The 16800-nt window shown below is 54.8% G+C and overlaps 2 protein-coding genes across 11 annotated transcripts; one reads left to right on the top strand and one right to left on the bottom strand.

Moving 5' to 3' along the window:
• Positions 1–609: 609 nt before the first annotated feature.
• LOC148406773 (sphingosine-1-phosphate phosphatase 1-like) lies at positions 610–6030 on the bottom strand. Of its 2 annotated transcripts, none has more exons than XM_088402923.1 (4): positions 5148–6030; positions 3450–3539; positions 2103–2691; positions 610–1656 (listed from the first exon to the last, which is right to left on the bottom strand). In XM_088402923.1, the coding sequence occupies exons 1-3, from the start codon at positions 5829–5831 to the stop codon at positions 2140–2142; spliced, it is 1326 nt and encodes a 441-aa protein (XP_088259049.1). In that variant the 5' UTR covers positions 5832–6030; the 3' UTR covers positions 610–1656; positions 2103–2139. The 2 variants fall into 2 exon arrangements, with proteins under 2 accessions (XP_088259049.1, XP_088259048.1); XM_088402922.1 differs by having other exon boundaries at positions 610–2003; positions 5148–6029.
• LOC148406774 (voltage-gated delayed rectifier potassium channel KCNH5-like) lies at positions 3682–16799 on the top strand. Of its 9 annotated transcripts, none has more exons than XM_088402911.1 (12): positions 3682–5103; positions 5164–7698; positions 8397–8520; positions 9306–9412; positions 9501–9629; positions 9855–9970; positions 10275–10667; positions 10783–10845; positions 10938–11367; positions 13482–14012; positions 14331–14527; positions 15281–16593. In XM_088402911.1, the coding sequence occupies exons 2-12, from the start codon at positions 7626–7628 to the stop codon at positions 16013–16015; spliced, it is 2898 nt and encodes a 965-aa protein (XP_088259037.1). In that variant the 5' UTR covers positions 3682–5103; positions 5164–7625; the 3' UTR covers positions 16016–16593. The 9 variants fall into 9 exon arrangements, 8 of the variants coding, with proteins under 8 accessions (XP_088259037.1, XP_088259041.1, XP_088259040.1 ...); XM_088402915.1 differs by having other exon boundaries at positions 3685–7698; positions 13529–13681; positions 13782–14012; XM_088402914.1 differs by having other exon boundaries at positions 3685–7698; positions 10949–11367; positions 13482–13681; positions 13782–14012.
• The last annotated feature ends 1 nt before the right edge of the window (position 16800 follows it).

The following is a 16800-nucleotide window of genomic DNA, read 5'->3' on the forward strand; positions in this document are numbered from 1 at the left end:
GGTTTTCAAATGAAAGTGTATTACTGGAACGTAAGGGGGAGGGTCCTTGTTTTACGGTGGCCCTACTATCACCGCAGCTTTTGGTCGGACTTGTATTAAGGTTTTTTGGGGGGGCACGTTTTAATTAAAAATGGACGCCGACTACGACACTCTCCTCCAGGATTACATTGAAACTGTTTTCCTTTTCGTCAAATAAAATCCTCACTTCCGCCTTGCACCGGAAGTTTGAATGTTTTCAAATGCAAGTGGATGACTGGAACGGAATTTTTAAATGAATGTTACGGAAGCAGAGACTAACTGGATACATTATTTTAAAATTTCATTCGTTGCAGCTTGGTCGAGATATTTATGATTAGTACATTGCGTGGAAACTGCAAAGGCGGGTCTTCAGTGTAAGCGAAAATACGCAAAATCAATATAAACTTCTATAATCCTACTGTAGTTTCGTTCTTCCTCCATACCAGTAAAAAAAAAAAAAAAAAAAAAAAAAAAACTTAAAAGCATACGATTGGCTGGTGGTGCATCCCAACAAATTAGATATGAATACAAGCCGAAAAAAGCTGAGGTCAAGATTTGAATACACTTTAGTGCAAGAACTCTGAAACGTGCTGGTAATAATAATACTTTTTTAATACATTGTCTTAATCAAGATGGTACATTACATCAAAAATACTGTATTTTATACTGTAATATTTCCATGTGCCAACTTGAGAGAGCAATGAACTTTACAGTTAACATCATTCACACTAGAGCGATACAAAAACTTAACAAAGAGACATAATGATGTGACGGACAGAGTAGTAGTAGTAGTAATAATAATAGTGGTGATGTGATACAGGTTAGACAAAAATTGTTAAACAACAATCAATTCCTTAAAATATCATTTGGAATACTGATTTCATGTTTTATCACACAGTTCATCATTTGGTTTATCCTCTGGAGCAAAGTGATGGTGAATTTAAAAAAAAAAAAACCCACGCGCGCAATAGCACAATCAGAAACAAAGATGAAATCAATCAGTTAACATTAAGTTGCCTGTGGATATTTTCAAGACTTCATCAAGGATGCAAAAAAATCAGTCGTTTTTTTTTTTTTTTTCCCCTCCTCCTCCTCCAGTGTGTTTTCAATGCTTGGTAGCCTAAAAGTTCTTCTTTTTTAAGCCGGTTGCATCAATAGTGCGTTACTTTCCCCCCTGACTATTACCGGGACTGCATTTACAGCAGCGTCGTCATGAGATAACTTCAGGACCCTGTAAAGAATCGCTGGGAAACGACACAAGTTCAGAGGTCGTTGCAAAAAACATGTGCAAGATGCGAGTACTAGAAAATGCATTATTCGATTGAGGAGTTGAACTGATTTTCTCCATTTGGGCTTTCCTGATTTCTTTGGCCTGAAATGAAGGCCAGGTGATGACATTTGGCATCAGACAAAAAACAACTTGAAGGGTTCCGTTAGCATGAGCGGTTAGCCATTGCAACTGAGACATGCAGCTCTGCCCTCCCATCCGTTATCTTCATAGCGTTATGGCGGATGTTCCTCTGGGGTCTTGAGTCCTCCTTGCGCTTGAAGCCGTGCCAGCGCGACAGGACCTGCGCGTTTGCTTTGGAATGGCCGCTTTCGTTTAGAGCGCCTTGCTGTTGCACCCGTGGAGAAGCCCTGCAAGGTATTTGTGGAGGCTAGGATTTTCCGTTATTTGATTGAGCCGAAGAACATATGGAAACAAAATAAGGGACTTTTGGGGAAGACGTTTCTAGATTCATCCGAAAACGCCATCAGATTACCATTTGACACAAACGTTTTGCCGCCACGCCAGGAAAAACCGGTGCCGTTTCACGAGACGCAATTTGTGTTATAATGTGGTCAATTTCACGTTATAACGAGGTCACTTTCAATTTGGCCTTCAGAAGAAAAACAAAATGTCTACGTATTCCACTCGTGGAGCCCTATGTGCGTGTGTCCTTTTTTTCTCTCCCAACAGTTACTACCTGCAAAACACGGGAAGACTGTAAAAAAAAAAAAAAAATACCGGAAATAAGGCCAAGTGTTTAAAAGCAAAACAAAAAACAGCCACACACACAGTTTTGTTTTGGCGGAATACTGACTTTTCTTTTTCCCGGTGCGGCAGCAACGCGCCGGCGCTCAGTCCAGGCGGAGGAGCCCGAAGAGGAGCGGCACCACGCAGAAGCAGGTGAAGCCCAGCACGCCGTAGACGGCGTAGCGGTAGGGCAGCTCCACGGCGGCGCGGCGGCGGGCCCGTCTGACGTCGCCCGGGGGGAGCCCGGCCAGACGGCACAGGACGGGGATGGCGGCGGCCTTCATCAGCGCCCGCGTGAGCAGGAGCACGGCCACGCCCAGGCCGAAGCGCAGCAGGGCGCGGGCGGCCGCGCCGGCGCCGAGCGCCGGCGGCGCCAGCGGCAGAGAGGACGGCGGCGGGTCGGCCATCAGGCCCAGCCGGTAGTTGGCGTGGGTGGCCAGGGCGGCGCCGGCCCCCGTGCCCAGCGCCTGGGCCGTGTCCCCGCGCGACGTGCTCCACGAGTCCAGCGAGAAGGCCAGCAGGCCCAGGCCCACGTGAGTCACCACGATGACGGGCGCCGCGTACGCGTGCGTCATGTAGAAGACGTCGATCTTGTCCAGGGTTTGCTGGAAGAAGGCCAGGATCAGGAGGCTCAGCAGGAAGCCGCTGATCACTTCCTGCGCGCGCGCACACAGACACACTGTCATTGGCCGCCTGCCTTCTGACACGCACGCACACAAAAAAAAACAAAAACTGTTTGACGGGCACTACTTTTCTGGCCGTGTTGACCTCGCGCGAGCGCTAGAAGCAGCTGACTGATAAAACAATGTTTAGACTTGATATGGAAAAAAACAGCAGTCGCTTAGCGATCAAATGATGATTCAAAGGTTATGGATGGCTTAACTGCGTGTTTTATGGCCACCAACAGATGCCCTGGAGGGCCGGATTGTTGATTGTAAGCCCGATTTTAGCCACCGCGGGTAATTGTTTTCCCGGGTAAAAGGGGCTTGCTTTGGCTGCGCAAAGTCTAATTGCGCATGGCGGGTGATGCAGCGGCACACTCGTTGTCGACGTTCGCGCGGCCTTTTTAAATTGCCGTCACCCTTTTCTCTTTATCGCAACGAAAATCGGCACAACGTTTTCTACCTTTTTCTTCAGGTTTGTGATACTGATGCTCCCGCGGTCATGTTTCAGACCACTTTAAAAACTCTTTCAGCGCCGCCGATGAGAATGCTTGTAAAATAGTGATAGATGAAAAAAATCTCTTTTTTATTCTCTTTTATTGCAGTTCTCCTGCTTTAATGTGAAAAAGGATTCCATTTTTTTGCATGGTTCCTAATCCGGGAAACCGGTCCAACTTCTCCGCGGCCGGCATGCGGAAAGCGACCGGCGCGAGACGCGCGCCGGCTTGGAAAGCGAGGAGGCGTGGACTTACCAGAACCGAATGCATGCCCATGTAGACTCTGCTGACGCACACCAGCACGCTCCAGCACAGCGCCGCGCACAAACCCAGCGCCAGCGGGTACTGCGTGACAAACACAACAACACGGCGTCAGCGCTTTACTTCACGCCATTTCCTGTTTGACAAAGTCAGACGCTAGACCGGAAGTTTGACAAAAGGGAAGTTGAGCCCGAACATAGATCCGGGCCCTTTTTTTCCCTTCCCAAATCCAGCCATTAAATTATCGTGTTGTCAATCATAGCAATTCATAGTTGTTAAATTCCTCCCTATTTCACCGGGATGTAGCAAAGCCAAGTACAACTACTTCCTGTTTCTAATGCAGTCAAAGATAAGAGCTTAAAAAACAACAACATTGATATCTGTGTGGATAAGCGTAACAAAGCGAGGGCTGCGCTCCCGTTTTGACTGTTGACTGGAGGTGCGTTCAATGACCACTCGCAAGGTAGGACCTCACAAACATCTGAAGAAATACTCTTTGAACAGCGATAACTGGTCCGTGTGCACCTTGCAGGGAGTAAGCAAGCGCAAGCGTTTTAGGATTTGTGAGCAAACGCAAGGAGAAGAGCTACATTTGCAGCCGCGGCGCCTATCCATGCTAGCAGTAGCCAAAAGAAGAACGCAAGCACCAGTCATCGTATTGACTAGCAATGAAATATTATTACTTCCCGGCGTGACAATCGATGGCGTATTTGATTCTCAGCCTAATCGAAGAGAGCGCTGGATTTTTTTTTCTTCTCATCTGAAAAATCTGCTCAGCGTAAACTAGCAACAAGTAGCAAACCGCTGGGTTCATAGGCACTGCGCGAGTTGTTCACTTGGTTCAGAACCTTTGGCGCTTCTTATCTTTTATCTACGCCTTGCTCAGCCAAAGTTTGGGGTCAACAGATTGTGATGAAGGTGGCAATTTTTTTCTTCCCTATTTGTCACGTTGGCCGCTTGTTTTCACTTTCTGTGCGCCGGTGCAAATCGAGAAGCGGAGCTCCCGTTTCAACTCGTTCGATGCCGGGGACGTACTGTACTTTCAAGTTTTTTTTAAGGGTTTTAGAACTTTGGACATTCGAGCCCGGATACCGATTGAACGCCAGGGATGTTGTTTTCACAGTCCGGGATTCGATGGCAGATGTTCGCCAAAGTCCGCTTGACCTCCCTGTCATCCGGGCCGCTGCTGTTATCAGCTGATTAAGACATGATTTTATTTGGAACGCGTTCAACGGGATTTGAGTTTGACCACTTTGTTGTTAGGACCTTTTATTTAACCTCTATGTCAATAGATAAAAGATGTGCACCTTGCCTAGTCATAAAACGATGACCTGACACGGCGACTGACCGCTTTTTACTTATGAAACCTTATTCAAACATTGTGACACTGGTCATTAAAGCAAGCTGCTTTTCTACACGCTTCTATTATGACTTTGATGGCAAAAGTGCTTATATTATGACTTTGATGGCAAAAGTACTTTACGCAACCTTGCGTTCTTGAACGAGTCAATCATTTCAACGCAATTATGATTGTAGTATTTCAAAGGGAACTTTTGTTCGGGTTACCTCTACTATCGGGAGTCTCTTTGTCAACGGGGCGGTATCAGAATCGGGATTAGGGTCAAAGTAAAAACCGACCAACACTCAGGTAAACGTCCTTTAGTTTAGCCCGAAGCATGGAATCGGGCTGACCTGCCAGCGTCCGTAGGTGAGCATGAAGAGGCAGAAGGGGATGGCGGTGCCGGTCATGGCGTGCGTGGAGGGCATGCTGTACTCCGAGTTGTAGAAGACCTCCACCTTGACCACGGGCGGCGAGGCCGGCCGGGACCAGCGCACCATGTCCTTGGCCGACTGGCCCAGCATCAGGTTCCAGGCCCACACCACCACCAGCCGGCGGCTCACCAGGGCGTCCACGTTCCACAGCAGGAAGGGGAAGAAGACGATGAAGAACATCTCGTTGCCCAGCTCCGTGCCGAAGGTGAACACGTAGAAGAGGAACTTGTTGTGGATCAGGAACTCCTGGCCCGCGTCGCCGGTCAGCGAGTTCCGCCGGAGGGGCTTGGCCCGGGCCGGGCTGTCCTTCTCCGGCCGGTCGTCGTCGTCGTCGCCGCCGCCGCCGCCGTCGCCCGCGCGAGCGGGAGAGCGAGAGCGAGAGCGAGAGCGAGAGTGAGCGGCCGCCCCGTTGCCGAGCGCGTCGTCCGGCTCTCCGAGGCCCCTCTTCCGCAGCCCCGAGCGCCGGCCCTCGTCGCGCGGCTCGCTCGCCTTGTCCGGAAACGTGCCCCGGACCCCGCAGAGCCGCTGGAAGCTGGCCACCAGCCGGGGGTCCTGAAGATAATTACACGTCTCCACAAACGTCTTGAAGATGTCCGTCGCCATCGTGTCGAAAGGAACGCTCGCTCGCTCGCTCGCTCGCTTTCTAGTCGCGCCGGCTCATGGTCAGCGTAGCCAAGCAGGGGGAGGAAAAAAGAAAAAAAAAGAAAACGAAAAACAAAAACAAAGCGGCTCGGCGGTTTATTAACGCGTTCCGATCGCCGCGCATGCGCAAATCTCGCCCGCAAGGCGACGTGGGAGATTTGGCAGAGCGGCAATCAAAGTCCGTTCGGGTGGCGTCGGCTATGTGTTTCGCACGGACCTTTGTAGGGACGGACTCGCGGCGGCTGAAGCCAGAGGGCGGCCATCTTACGTTTCCCCCTGTGGCCGGCGACTACCCTTTTATTTCTTGTTTTAATCCTTGTGCTAAAGCGGCCGTGGATAGATGAACGAAGATTGTTTTCTGCCCAATTAGCTGGTATTGAAATACCTTCGTTTCCATGACGACGCCGGTCCTCGGGAGTGACTGCAACTCCGCCTTCCAGTGAACAAATTGCGGTCAGGCCTTTTATTTTAACATTCCGATGTAATGACGCGTGTGCATTTATTGAGCTATACGCTTGTATTTACAATGTATATTGTGTTCGAAATCAAAACAAATGTCTGTGACGCGATAGAGGACCAGAACTGCCCTAATAATAAAACTAACATCGCATATGAACTCGTTCAGTCCCAAAACATACTTTTGTCAGAGGGTGAACACATTCACGCCCAGGTACTCACTAATATGAACTTGGCAGAGTTAGCCAAGTAAAAAAACTTTTTCATTTGTTTATGAACAAGTTTTCCCGGAGAAAATGCCCAGATGTGTGTCTCAACTACTGTTGTGATCACTGGGTTCCCACAGGAAACATTTGAACAAAGGAACGACTGCTAGAGGGACAAAGTGTAAGATTTTGAGTGTTTTTCATTCCGGACAGCGGGAGTTGCTGCATTGACCATTGCCCCCATTTATTAAAAAAAAAACAACAGTATAGTAGGGCTTTTTATTTTTAACGTTTTTTTTAAGAAAAAAGTATACGTTTGTTTTTGTTGTGAAAAAAAACCCTCACTATACATGGTTCGTTTTTGTGAAATAAAAGCCTTACACGGTCGTTTTTTTGCAAATATTTACAGCCTTACTATGCATGGGTGTTTTTTTGTGGAAAAAAACCCCTGAATTTACATGTTCGATTTTTGTGGGGGGAAAAAAAGCCTTTCTCTATGATACGGAAGGGACAGTTCCATTTCTTGTTAATTGGGTTGATGGGCTGAGAAATCAAAACAGGCACACGTTGCTGCCGCAAAGTATTTGTTGCAAGGAATTGTTGTAACACGGCACGGAGCGAGCCACTCGTCTGAAGAAAGTTGGGCGTCGCCGACAAGTGGCCCGTCCTTCTCCCGGGCTTTTTATTGTTCCAGATGTGCGCCTGCCTTCTTTTGCTCCCGGCGGGACGTGCTCAGGCTCTGCAGGACTGGACGCACTCAGACATCGGTGGACAAGTCTACGCACCGCACCGTATCGTATCAAACAGCGCTACAGCTTAAGCGTCGGTGGAAGATACCGTTTATTCCCCGGCACGTATAGTAAGGCGTATTTTCCAAGACGGTATAGACCCCGTAAGCCGTGACGCGAGTGAACGCAAAGGCAAACGCGCGAGTAAACTGCGAGCTTTTATTTTGAAAAGGCCGATCCGGAAGCTCGTAGCGCTCGCTCCGCTCGGCCAGTTGAGCGGAGCGCTCAACTCGCCGGCTCGGAGGCGGACGGCATCTGCGTCGGCGACGGCAACGGCGCGCGCGTCCGCCCCGAAGCCCGCAAGCATGCACGGGGGCAAGAGAGGACTGGTGGCCCCGCAGAACACCTTCCTGGAGAACATTGTCCGACGCTCCAGCGGTGAGTCGCGCTTCTTGTCTGTCCGTTTTGGAAGTTAAACGGGTCATCTAAATGACTCGTCAACCATTGTTTTTATTATTTTTATTTTGCCTTTAGCCTTTTAACCCTTGCGCAATTTGTTTTCCTTTTTGCACGTGCCGAGACGGCGCCCCGACGAACGCGCTTGCTGCTATTCGATCCGTCAGTCGTGCCGAGCGCCACTTCTCGCAAAGAAGACGGTCGTATTTCTAAACTAGCCTCGGGGGATCGGCGAGCTTCATGAGAGTGACGACCACTCGGGATTCGCTCGCAGAATTCACTCGTTCGATCCCAAAGACGCATCTTGACGTTTTCCTACTTTGGCTTTTTTTCCATTGCGATTTTTCAATCGTGACGGGCCGGGACCGAAAGGTGTTTTTCAATTTAGCGTCCGCGTCCCGCGTGAACTGGAAACCCGCGCGCGCCAGCCCAAAGTGCGCCCCCCCCCCTCACCCGAAACGTCCAAAGTCATTAGGACTAAACGCTCGCTTGCTCGAGAAGCTTTGCGGTTCCTCGTGCATTTTTAACGGGGGCCCAAGCGGAGCCGGAAATATTTCACCAACAGCTATTATTGCCGCTTCAAATTCTCAGGCGTTTCACGCTTCTTTTTTTTCCGCAGTTGAGCAGCCGCGGCCCAATGACGGCATTTGCCTTTCTTTTTCTTTCTTTTTTTCTTTCAGAAAGCAGCTTCTTGTTGGGCAACGCGCAGATCGTGGAGTGGCCCGTGGTGTACAGCAACGACGGCTTCTGCAAGCTGTCCGGCTACCACCGGGCCGAGGTCATGCACAGGAGCAGCACCTGCAAGTACGCCCCCGCCGCGCTTCTTTTGGGGCTTGTACGCGGGCGGCGCGCAGGGGGGGAGGGGCGCCAGGAGGGAGGGGGAAGGAAGGAAACTCTTTGGGTGCGTCTACGTGAAATATGCACGCTTGCGCGCATGGGCGCGGGAGGGAAGGAAAGGAGGGAAGTAAAGAAGGAAGAAAGGAAAGATGGAAGGAAGTGATGAAGGATGGAAGGAAGACAGGAAGGAAGGAAGTAAATGAAGGGGGAAGGAAGAAAAAAAAGAAGTCAAGTAGGAAGGATGGAAGAAAGGGAGGAAGTGAAGGAAGGAAAGAAGGAAAAGGGGAGGGAGGAAGAAGGAAAAGGGGTGGGAGGAAGGAAGGAAGGAAAGAAAGAAGGAAGTCAAGAAGCAAGGAAAGATGGATGGAAGTGATGAAGGATGGAAGGAAGACAGGAAGGAAGTGAATGAGGAAATGGAGGGGGAAGGAAGAAAAGGAAGAAAGTCAAGAAGAAAGGATGGAAGAAAGGGAGAAAGGAAGGAAAGAGAGAAGGAAGTGAAGGAAGGAAGGTAGGTAGGTGGGTCTTTTGGGGCTCGCACATGGCGTGAAGTAAAGACGGAAGGACGGAAGCACCGTCTTTCGAGCCCGGACCAGATGGCGGCACGCACGCTCGCACGCACGGAAGGAGGGTTCCGTACGTACGGGAGCGAAGGGGGGAGCGAAGGAAAGCCAAGCGGCCGCCTAACGCCGCGCCCAACGCCGGCGCGCCCAACGCCGCCGCGCCCAACGCCGCCTAACGCCGCGCGCCTTCAGTTTCATGTACGGCGACTTGACGGACAAGAGCACCACGGACAACATCCGCCAAAGCTTCCACAGCTACGAGCCCAACTTTTACGAAGTGCTGCTCTACACCAAAAACAGTAAAGAGCCGTTCTTCTCGGTGTTTGGGCCCCGTGCCGGGGCCCGCTCCTCCTCATTCTTTGTTTTTCTTTGGGGGGGCGGCCTAAGGAACGCCCATCTGGCTTTACATGCAGGTGGCGCCCATCCGCAACGAGAACGACAAGGTGGTGCTCTTCCTCTGCACCTTCCGGGACATCACGCTCTTCAAGCAGCCCATCGAGGACGACGCCGCGCGAGGTGACCGGACGAGCGACGGGACGGCGGGCGGGCTGAGCTCGGGGGACCCTCTTTCAAACCAAATCCTTACTCGGCGAAGCCATAGAAAAGGAATTGGAAGAGGGAGCGCGTCATATACGGGGCGCATGGGGGGCACCCTTTCCAAAAAAGGGGGGTTACGTCACTGAAAAAAAGCGAGAGCAAAGACCATTTCCTGACTTTTCACGGTTGTGTTTTTTTGTGGAGGGTGGGCAAAGTTCGCCAGGCTGACGCGAGCGCTGACCAACAATCGCAACCTGGTCCAGCAGATGGCGCCGCTGAGCAAGACGGAGGTCGCCCACAAGCCGTCCCGATTGGCAGAGGTGGGCGACGCCTTTTCCCGGCGCGCTTCTCTCTCTCGAAACGCGCTTCTGTTCGGTCTTTGCGTCTCATCTTTTTTTCCCGTTTGCCGCGACCTCTTTCCGTTTGGGTTTCGCGAACGAACCCATGACGCGCACGTTTCGCGAACCGATGAAACCTTTCGTCGGCGAGACTTTTATGGAATGAAACCAGCACCGATTGAATTTGGGTACATCCGGTCAAACGGGACTCGGAATCGCGTTTTTGCCATCTTTACGTTTTGTGAATTCCGAGCGGAGCGGCGCGCGCGCGCGTGCGTGCGTGCAGGCCTTGCAGCTGGGCTCGGACATCCTGCCGCAGTACAAGCAGGAAGCGCCCAAGACGCCGCCGCACATCATCCTGCACTACTGCGCCTTCAAGACCACGTGGGACTGGGTCATCCTCATCCTCACCTTCTACACGGCCATCATGGTGCCCTACAACGTGTCCTTCCGCACCAGGCAGAACAACCTGCTGTGGCTGGTGCTGGACAGCGTGGTGGACGTCATCTTCCTGGTGGACATCGTGCTCAACTTCCACACCACCTTCGTGGGCCCCGCCGGCGAGGTGGTGTCCGACGCCGCCCTCATCCGCATGAACTACCTCAAGACCTGGTTCGTCATCGACCTGCTCTCCTGCCTGCCCTACGACATCATCAACGCCTTTGAGCATTTCGAGGAGGTGGGTGCCGCCCCCGCCCCGCGTCCGCCCCGCGTCCGCCCCGCGTCCGCCCCGCGTCCGCCCCGCGTCCGCCCCGCGTCCGCCCGCCCCGAACCGCCCCTCTCTCCTTCCCAAGGACTTTGCGGCGCCGGCCGGCCCCCACAGGAACGCCACCAGGACCGAGGACTCGGTGCTCCCGGTGAGTCGGCCGGGTTCCTCCTCCGCCGCCGCGCGCGCGCGCGCGCGGCATTGTTTTGGCTCGCCCTCTCAAAAGGTGTGTCGGGCCGGCAGGGCCTGAGCAGCCTGTTCAGCTCGCTGAAGGTGATCCGGCTGCTGCGGCTGGGCCGCGTGGCGCGCAAGCTGGACCACTACCTGGAGTACGGCGCGGCCGTGCTGGTGCTGCTGGTGTGCGTGTTCGGCCTGGTGGCCCACTGGCTGGCCTGCATCTGGTACAGCATCGGCGACTACGAGGTCATCGACCAGAGCACCAACAGCGTCAGGACGGACAGCTGGCTGTACCAGCTGGCCCTCAGCATCGGCACGCCCTACCGCTACAACGCCAGCGGCGCCGGGCGCTGGGAGGGCGGACCCAACAAGGACACGCTCTACATCTCCTCCCTCTACTTCACCATGACCAGCCTCACCACCATCGGCTTCGGCAACATCGCGCCCACCACCGACGGCGAGAAGATCTTCTCCGTCGCCATGATGATGGTGGGATGTGAGTAAAGCGCTCGCCCTGCGCCGGGAGGACGGCCCCTTTTCCGGAAGCCCCGCCCCCTCCTTTCATCTCGCCGCAAGCCGCGGAGCGAAGAAGGTCCGGCTTTCGCGAAAGCCTCGCCGGTCGTTCCGTCCGGCCGGCCCGTCCCAAACCAAAACCCCGAGTCGAGATCGCTGTCGGTCGGGAGTCGGGTCCCGAGCGTTCGGACGAAATCGAATCTCGATCACCAAAAATCACTGGCGATGCGTTTGTCGAGCCGTCACTTCGTGGTTACGCCTTTGACGCTTGAAAGAAATAGAAAACAAAATAAGGAGCTAAGGTCGAAAAAGCAAAACGCAAGAAGGCGTCTTTGGGATCGAACCCCAATTAGGTCAAGTTAGACAATGACTTAAGGCTCTCGGGAGTCCGACGTTGGCTTGCGAGGCCGGAGGACTCCCCGGGAGGGAAACTGGCAATTCCTCTATTCCTTCCTATTCCTCTATTCGTGCAAGCGTCCCTTTCGCATGTCTTGGAGCGTGCCCCCCCCCACCCCCCACCCCCTCCGCCGCCGTGCCACCGTTAGGTAATAAATAGACAGTGCGCGAGAGCGGGAGCCGAGCCGAGCCGGCCTCCCTGATGAAAAGTGACGTGCCCGCCACACGTGCGGGGAGCGCTTTACATTGGCAAAGGCGTCCTTGCCGCTGACGTGCCTCGCAACTTGCCATTTGCAATTTGAAAAAGGCTGTCACTCGCAACTAAAGCTTGCTTTCGAACTCGCGCTCATCACGGATGCAATTTAAAAACAAATGTCGTCGACAGCAATATAAAGTTCAACACTTCTGCACATACCTTGACAGCGAGAGCGCCGCTGCACCACCTAGTGCCGCGGATGTGCAATTACACCTGTCGCGGACAGCGCAAAAGCCCTTCCCCGGGGCCGTACGCGCAGGAGGAGGCGGCGCCGGCTGACGGACTAACACCGTAACATGGTTAAAAGCGCTAAAAGTTGACTTTCCACGAGTCTTTAAGTGTGAAGTGACGCGCAAACGCGCTCAAGATTTTTCGATGTCTTTCCGCCGAAGTTTGCCGTCGGAGCGGGAGGCTAATAATCATTCCGTTCCCTTGAAAAACGGAGCGCCAGTACGGGCCGAGCCGAAGGACCCGCCTCCCGGGAGACGAGAGCGAGGGCCACGCGATGTGACAGCGGCGCTTTGCAGTTTAGCGCCGCGTCACGTCACGCCGGCGCCGTTGCCAAATCGCAAAGCGTCGAGTCCCCGCGCGGGGCGCAATTAGCGGCCATAAATGGATCAGGCCGGCTCGCGCGGCGCGGCGCCCCCCGGGGCCTCCCGGCGGCGGCCCGCCGTACAGTACGAGTAGCGGCCATCTCGCCGGCTCCCTCCTTCCCCTCCACTGGCTCGGCGCGCCCCATTAGAGACGCCGACTGACTGACTGACTCTTTGAGGTCAGCGCAAGAGGCCGGGCCGCCTCGCGTGCCCGCCGCGCATCGGCAAACATCGTATCGGACGATGAGGCGGGCTCGCGAGTTCGAAATTGAATTCCGGTAGCGCGCGTCCTTCTGACGCTAACTGCCGTGCAAACATGGAAAGAGGGTGACATCCGCGCTCGAAAAACTCGTTCCGACTAAGGGCGAGCGTGTTTTCAACTAACTCGCTAGCTAACCGCGAGCTATACTAGTGGAAAAACTTCCCCGGTCAAGCTAACTTGAGCGGATTTTCAAAAATAGCTCAGCTCGCGAGCTAAAGGCGATAGAAAAACTTCCCCGGTCAAGCTAACTTGAGCGGATTTTCAAAAATAGCTCAGCTCGCGAGCTAACGGCGATAGGGGAACTTCCCCGGTCAAGCTAACTTGAGCGGATTTTCAAAAATAGCTTCACTCGCGAGCTAACGGCTAACGGGCGCACGTCAATCTAACTTGGGGTGAACAAAAAGTTGCCCAACTCGCTAGCTAACCGCAAGCTACAGCGGTAGAAAAAGTGACTTCCTTCTATTTGTCGAATGTATTTTTTTGCTCGGGCGCGCCCGGTAAAGGAACCTCAGGCTGCCGACCCGCCGGCAGGGGTAAAATTGCTGTCGCGCTGCAGCGGCTGTCTTTTGACGTGTCCACGCACCTTTCAGCGCTGCTGTACGCCACCATCTTCGGAAACGTGACCACCATCTTTCAGCAGATGTACACCAACACCAACCGCTACCACGAGATGCTCAACAACGTGCGGGACTTCCTCAAGCTCTACCAGGTCCCCAAAGGGCTCAGCGAGCGCGTCATGGACTTCATCGTCTCCACCTGGGCCATGTCCAAGGGCATCGACACGGACAAGGTAAGGGCGCTCCGTCCGCCGCCGCCGCCGTCGCCGCCGCCCGCCGGCGCTCCGGCTGGCCATTTTGCTTTCTTCCAGGTCTTGTCCATCTGCCCCAAAGACATGCGGGCGGACATCTGCGTGCACCTGAACCGCCGGGTGTTCAACGAGCACCCGGCCTTCCGCCTGGCCAGCGACGGCTGCCTGCGCTCGCTGGCCGTGGAGTTCCAGACCGCGCACTGCGCGCCCGGCGACCTCATCTTCCACGTCGGCGAGAGCGTGGACACGCTGTGCTTCGTGGTCTCCGGCTCCCTCGAAGTCATCCAGGACGACGAAGTCGTCGCCATACTGGGTGAGGGCCGGCGAGCAAGCTTCGGGGTTCCGCGGGGCCGGGACGACCGAAGGGCGCTTGGGGACGGCCCCTTCGGCTTTCGAGCCCGGGCGGCTAACCTCGGCCAGCCGGCGAGCGATTCGTCACCTCGGACGACGGCGAATCGCGATCGAGGACTGCCGCGGCCGCTTGCGACCGCGAACGACCGCGAACGATAGCTCTTGAGCGCCGACCCACGGCAAAAGACAGCGAGCGAGCGAGCGGGCGGGCGATCGTAGAAGACGGCAAAAGAAAAGTGGGATTTTTGCTATTGTGCGTGAACTTTGGCTGTCGTGCCAGGTAAAGGCGACGTGTTTGGCGACGTCTTCTGGAAAGAGAGCGGCATGGCGCGAGCGTGCGCCAACGTGCGCGCGCTGACCTACTGCGACCTGCACGTCATACGGCGCGACGCGCTCATGCGGGTGCTGGAATTCTACACGGCTTTCGCAAACTCCTTCTCGCGCAACCTCATCCTCACCTGCAACCTGCGGAAACGGGTAACGCAACATCTATTTATCGTCAATACGCACCAAATGGGACTTGTGCCAGGCGCGGCCTCCATTGTGGCGTGAGGCTTCCTTCCATTATGCCCCCCCCCCCCCCCTCAACCCCCCCGGACATTGCGGCTTTCAGCTTTTGAATATTGCAAGCAAACGCAAATGTTTAGCTGAGCTCCAATGCTTTTCGAGGAGAAGGCAAAATCGGACATTCCCGCTCAAAAGTGCTGCGCTGGTTCAAAAGCCATTAGCTAAATGGTCTCAAGCGCAAGCCGACGCTTCATTTCCGCTGACTGACGCCTTTTCGCTTCACGCTTATTTTACGCCCGGCAACAATGCAAGCAGGCTTTTATTTTTTTACGATGATTGAGTCAAATTCTCATTTTTTGTTTTTTTTTGCTTTAAATGCTTCGCAGCCTTGTTATTTTGAAGCTTTAGTGTATATATGTGGAATAGAATGGGGATTCCTCTTTTTACTCAAATTTTTTGTCGCGCTCCCTTTGTATATGGGGGAGATTGCCCCCTAGTGGCAACCTGCAGATAGCTCACACAAAGTCGCGGAATTCGAAGCGGGGAAAAAAGTAGTGGCTTATAGTAGAGAATTTTTAGTATACGCTAAAACGCGGCAGGCGGGCGGGCCACAAACGGATCCGGGGGCCATTTCTACCCCTATCTATCCCTCGATCGCAGCGGGGCTGGCGCTTTTCTTTTTTTTTTTCTTTGTTTTAAGCCGTCCCGCTTCCCGCCCGGCAGGTGATCTTCCGAAAGATCGCCGACGTGAAGCGGGAGCAGGAGCGGCAGCGCACCGAGGTGGCGCTCTCCATTCCCGACGACCACCCGGTCCGCAAGCTCTTCCAGAGGTTCCGCCAGCAGCGGGACGGCCAGGCGGCGGACGAGCCGTCCCCGTACCCGGACGGCGACCGCGCGCGGGAGGCGGCGCCGCCGTCGCCCCCGCCGCCGGCCGACGCCCCCCGCGACCGAGCCGACGGGACGGGGGCCGAGGGCCCCGCCCCCCGCGGAGGAGGGGCCGGGGGGTGGGCAAAGTTCAAAATGGCCACGTCGGCCCCGCCTCCCCCGTCGCCGGCGAAGCCGCCCGAGAAGGCGGCAGGCCGGACCCGAGGATCGCGGCCGGCCGGGCGAACGGCGGCCGACGGGGGGCGGGCCGGCGGGGAGGCCGGCGGGGAGGCCGGGAACGCGGAGGGCGGAGCCGCCGCGGGGGAATCCGCCGCCCTTCGCAAAACCGACCCGGACCGGGCAGGAGACGCCGGGAGCCCGCCGGGGCCCGGCGGGGCCCAGCGGGACCTCCCGCCGGCGGCGCCGCGCCGGGCCGAGCTGGAGCTGAAGGCCGACGTGCGGGCGCTGGGCGGCCGGCTGGCGGCGCTGGAGGCCGGCCTGGCCGAGGTCCTCCGGCTGCTCTCGGCCCGGAGGAGGCTCTCGCTGCCGCCCGCCTCCAGAAGCCCAAACTCCGGAGACCGCGGGCCCTTTTGAGGGCGCCGCTTACGAAACCCCATACCCCAAAAAAGCACTAGCTAGCCGGCCTGCCGAAAAACACCGCATGAGTAATTGAGACGGGGGGAGTTTCCTGCCACCGCCACCGGGCGGCGCTAAAGCCCTCTCCCAAAGTACAGTAGTCCCCAGGTAATTGCCGCCAAAACATTTCAGAGGCGACAGCGCTCCGAGTGCTTTGGCGCCACCTTGCGGCACATTTCAAACCGGCCCGATATACGCGGAGGGATTTGGAGAAAAATTGCCAACGTTAACCCGGGCTAAACTACCTTCCTCCCCCGAGGTGCACAGCTCATCTCAAGGTCCACGTGTTTCACTTGAACGTAGCTCTTCGACGCCAACTCCAGTCCCGGAGGGCCGGCGTCCCGCGGGTTTTCTCTTCCCAACGCACCCGATTCGAATGACGAGCTTATTGAAAACGAGCTACCCTTCTGGACTGGCTTAAAAAGAGCAACGCCGTAATATTTTTCTCTTTGTGTCACCGATTGGGTAGATTGACGAGAAAACAACATTTAGGTATGTCCTTTTTAACATCGAATAAAGAATCACTGCAGTTCTTGGCTACGTTGATCGCTTGCTTCTCTTTGCGTTTCTGTATCGTTCGTGCTTGCAGTTGATTTTTTTTAGACATACAATGCGTTCGAAAATGATTTGGGCTGTCAAATGTCGCTTTATGTTTGAGCCAGACTCCGATCTGACGAGAACGACGTCGTTCACCCCGAAGCCGCTGGGCGGCAGCTACGCGCCTCCGGCTTGACTTGCCAACA

This window comes from Hippichthys cyanospilos, chromosome 20, assembly GCF_059441005.1.
Source record: "Hippichthys cyanospilos isolate Australia breed blue-spotted pipefish chromosome 20, RoL_Hcya_1.0, whole genome shotgun sequence".
NCBI lineage: Eukaryota > Metazoa > Chordata > Actinopteri > Syngnathiformes > Syngnathidae > Hippichthys > Hippichthys cyanospilos.